This window comes from Triticum urartu, chromosome 2A (assembly GCF_056163025.1).
Source record: "Triticum urartu cultivar PI428250 chromosome 2A, HENAU_Tu73, whole genome shotgun sequence".
NCBI lineage: Eukaryota > Viridiplantae > Streptophyta > Magnoliopsida > Poales > Poaceae > Triticum > Triticum urartu.
The window spans coordinates 738,250,418-738,254,602 of record NC_141874.1 but is presented as its reverse complement, the minus strand read 5'-3'; the positions used below and the strand labels follow the sequence as shown (position 1 = coordinate 738,254,602).

The 4,185-nt window shown below is 43.0% G+C and overlaps 1 protein-coding gene across 1 annotated transcript; it reads right to left on the bottom strand.

The window, feature by feature from the left end:
- Positions 1 to 3,350: 3,350 nt before the first annotated feature.
- LOC147987473 (large ribosomal subunit protein eL28z-like) lies at positions 3,351 to 3,759 on the bottom strand. Its single transcript, XM_087540348.1, has 2 exons — positions 3,607 to 3,759; positions 3,351 to 3,517 (listed from the first exon to the last, which is right to left on the bottom strand). The coding sequence occupies exons 1-2, from the start codon at positions 3,752 to 3,754 to the stop codon at positions 3,351 to 3,353; spliced, it is 315 nt and encodes a 104-aa protein (XP_087396474.1). The 5' UTR covers positions 3,755 to 3,759.
- Positions 3,760 to 4,185: the final 426 nt, after the last annotated feature.

Sequence of the window (4,185 nt, the reverse complement as noted above, 5' to 3'; positions counted from 1 at the left end):
TAAATAGATCTTGTATATATCATGTCATCATTCTTATTGCATTACTCCGTTTCTCCATAAACTTAATACACTAGATGCATGGTGGATAGCGGTCGATGTGTGCAGTAATAGTAGTAGATGCAGGCAGGAGTCGGTCTACTAATCTTGGATGATGCCTATATAATGATCACTGCCTGCATATCGTCATGATTATTTGAAGTTCTATCAATTTCCCAACAGTAATTTGTTCACCCACTGTTTGCTATTTTTCTTGAGAGAAGCCACTAGTGAAATCTACGGCCCCCGGGTCTCCTCTTTATTATATTTGCCTTTGCGATCTATTTTCCTTTGCTTTTATTTTCAGATCTATTAAACCAAAAATACAAAAATACTTTGCTACAATTTATTTTATTTGGCATTCGATCTATCAATCTATTATAACTTTACCCCGTCCGTTTGCCAATTTCTGGCACCGTTACCCGAAAGGGATTGACAACACCTTTAACACGTCGGGTTGTGAGTATTTGTTATTTGTGTGCATGTGCTGTTTACGTAGTGTTGCTTGGTTCTCCTACTGGTTCGATAACCTTGGTCTCATCACTGAGGGAAATACCTACCGTCGCTGTGCTGCATCATCCCTTCCTCTTTGGGGAAATACCGACATACTTCTAGCAGGCATCACATTCCAACGAGGTCGTGCTCCTCTTTAATTCTCATCGTCAAAGTAACCTTCCCAGACTTGCTGCAGGTTTTCATGTACCATTCACAGAATCTTCGCATCATCATTGTTAGAGGAGGAGGATGATGAGGTTTGATGAGAGGCTGCCCCTACTGGTTTCTGAATTCGTCCACCTCCATTGTTTCAAACTCTACATCGTTGCTCAGGTAATCAGCAGGTTTGGTACCAGGCACCATCCCCGGATGATTAGCGACGATATCGCTAGACACCTTGAGCGGGGGGCACGATTTGTTCGCCTGTTCGCCGAGCTGGGCAATTTTTCCCACTTCTTCGTTCTGCTAACCTTTTATCACTCGAAGTACTTCTCGGCCGCCGCGCATCTTCATATGTCTTTTTAAGACAGCGGGCATAGTTGGAATCCGGCGGAGGCGGTGATGGTCGCTTCAGGGCATTGATAGTGCGCTTCGCTTTCACCGGATTATCATCTCCTTCGGAGATGGAGGTTTATTTGCAAAAAAGTCCCTCATTTGGGCTTCATAGATCTCTGCATTTTCCTTCTTGGTCCTCTTGTATGGTAACTTTTCCGGAGCCTTGAGAGATGGACTGTATTTGAATTGCCTCCCGCCTCTGCTTGTACTGCTAGCCGCCGGAGCGACTGCGTCTCTCTTCCCACTACAAGAAATATGTCAACTTGTGACCCTCACTATTGGTCTCTAAAAGGTCATTGTTTTTCATTTGCGACCTTTTTTGACCAAAACAAAAGGTCAAAAGCTGGCAGTCGTAAACTGAAATTAGCGACCTTCTCACAGAAGGTTGTGGAACCCACGACCTTTTGTTTTGGTCACTGGTTGTCTGCCCAGGCCACGTCGGATCCGACGTGGCAATCTGACGTGGAAAAATTGCGACCAATTCAAAAGGTCGTTACTTAGTATCAGCCCAGTCCATTTCGGTGCTTTAGGTGGGCCAAGCCCATTAATTCAGCCTTTTTAATATATTTTTTCTGTTAATTTTCGCTAGCTACATGGGCCTGGCCCAGTAATTCAGCCTTTTAAATTTCTTTGCCTATCCCTTTTGACAGATTTTTTTGGGTCTTGTTTTTTGTAGGCCATTTCTTTGCTGGGCCTCTCAAGTTTTCCCCTCAGAAATAATTGTTCAATATATCTTGGGCTGGGCCGAAATAATTGATCCAATCCAACTTCTTTTATTATGCCATTGACATTGCAACACATCACACTACAAGTTATCTTGGGCCGAGCCCAGTTCCGATACATTTTCAAAGCAACATGGAATATTATAGGAGCCCAAAATATCTTTACATGCATTCATTCTAGCAGTACATATCTTTATGTCCAAGGAACCAGTAAGTGCCAAACAAAACTATTCTACAGCAAAGAAAAGAAAATAGATGACAAGACATCACAGAAGTTGCTATTGTCCTCCTTCTTCAACATTTGAAAACCTTCACCTGGCAGTAGATCAATCATGAGTGAGAAACAATACAACAGCAAAAAATGTTCAGACGATGCAAAAAATAATAGTCATTACACATGGTATTCGCGTAAAGATTGTAAGTCATGGATCCATTACACATAGTTTTTGTGTTGTGGACCTTCATGCAATTGCTACTTGGTAAGGCATTACAATGCTCTAGGAAGTGTACCACACTACAGTCAATAGTCTACAGCAGGCACAACTAGGAATTGTAAGTCACATTGCATAGTCAGCAGAAGCATACTAACATCACAAAGGTAGGAGAGTATAAAGTGATGATCTAGATTGAGTTACCATCGGTGAGGAGGTCGATTATCTCCGTGGTGTGCTTGATGATGCGCACAACCATGATCTTCTTGCCATTGCATCCATGCGCTCGATTATGGGGGTACCAATGCATCCAAGTAGAACAAAATCACCACATTAACCCACAGCTTCAAGTACAAGCTAAGTATATATCAAGTGTCAATGAAAATAAGTTGAGAAAAACACTGGAAATAATTATATCATGTCATGCAAAGTTCAAACCGAACAAACATATGCATGCCAAGGTGAAATATTACAAAGAAAGCACTCATCAGGTAGCAGTGCATACAAAATCGTTGTTTTAGTAGTAGCAAATACTCTCTGTGTAAGCAATAGTAAAAACTCATGCATTACCAAATTGAAAGATTTTTAATTGTAGCTAACAGAAGTATGGAACAATAGTCAACAACTCAAGTCAGAAAAGGTAGGAGTGTCTCTCTAAGAGACACAACTGATACTGATCAAAGATAATAACAGAGCACAAAATAAGGTAGGTACATTGACTTCTTTAAAGACAATAAGCAGGACCAACAGATTCACATGTTACATCAGCATGAAGTTACAATGGCAGATGCCAGGCTGTAAGAGGAATCAACAGCGGCAAGTAGCAGCATCTACGAGCAGTGCTTAGGAGCAGCGGCAGTGCCTAACTAGCAGGAGCAGTAGCAAAACAACGAGCGGCGGCAGCGGAGTAGCAAGCAGGAGAAGCTACTGCATCTGATGGTTGGCAGTGCAACAACAGTGCATCATCAGGGACACAAGTCCACCAAAAAATCAAGCATGCCATGCCACAACTCTGAACTCAAGGAGGAAGCAGAGACAAGCCGTGACTTACAGTTGTAGCTTAGAAGCCAAGCATAAGGGCAATTCAAGTACAAAACTCTGGAGTTAATACCTAGTTCTTGACAGACTTGGCCATCTTACGGAACTCCTTGCGCATCAGAGTCTTGTGCTGGAGCTTGGCAGGGGTGTTCTGCTTCTTGGTCTTGGTCGTGGACAGGACAACAGCCTTGTCCTCTCCCGCTGATGGCTGGACCGCCACGGTCTTGCTGTTCATCAAGCCTGAAACCACATCAGCCCCACAGCAAGTTAGCTCCTTGCAGAGACACTTGCAAACAAAAGGGTTAAAAACAGTGCAAAGAGCTACGGACCCGAGAACTTGTAGGAGTGGATATTGTAGAGGTTGTTGGGCTCCTTGGTGAACTGCACCTTGGTGTTGCTATTGCCGAACTGCTTGATCAAGAAGTAGTTGTTCTTCTTCACGAGCTCCCAGACCGGAGACCCTGGAACGGTAGTCATTTCCCTTGGCCTACATCACCAAAACAACAACCAAAAGTCAGATCCTACAGCTAGCAACAAGCAACAGGACGCACTAATCCTACAGAATGTGGAAAAATTTAACCATTTGACGCAAAATTGTATGCTGATTGCAAGTAGAAACATGGGTTACAAAAAATATACAGCAGAAGCAGCAGTGAAGCTTGAGCGTCCCATCGACTACTGACAAGTACGAACAGATCTCACTTGCAAGAGGAAATCATAGTGTGCAGCTCTAACGCGGGTTGGGATCTAGCCTAGGACGAACCACATACGTTTTACATGGGCACACAAATATCATAAACAAGTATGCACAGCTTATGATTGAAATCTTGCTAGCGAGCAGTCAAGTATTACTTCTTTGCATGGTAGGATACAAATATTATAAACGTTGCTTCACGGACACTGATTAC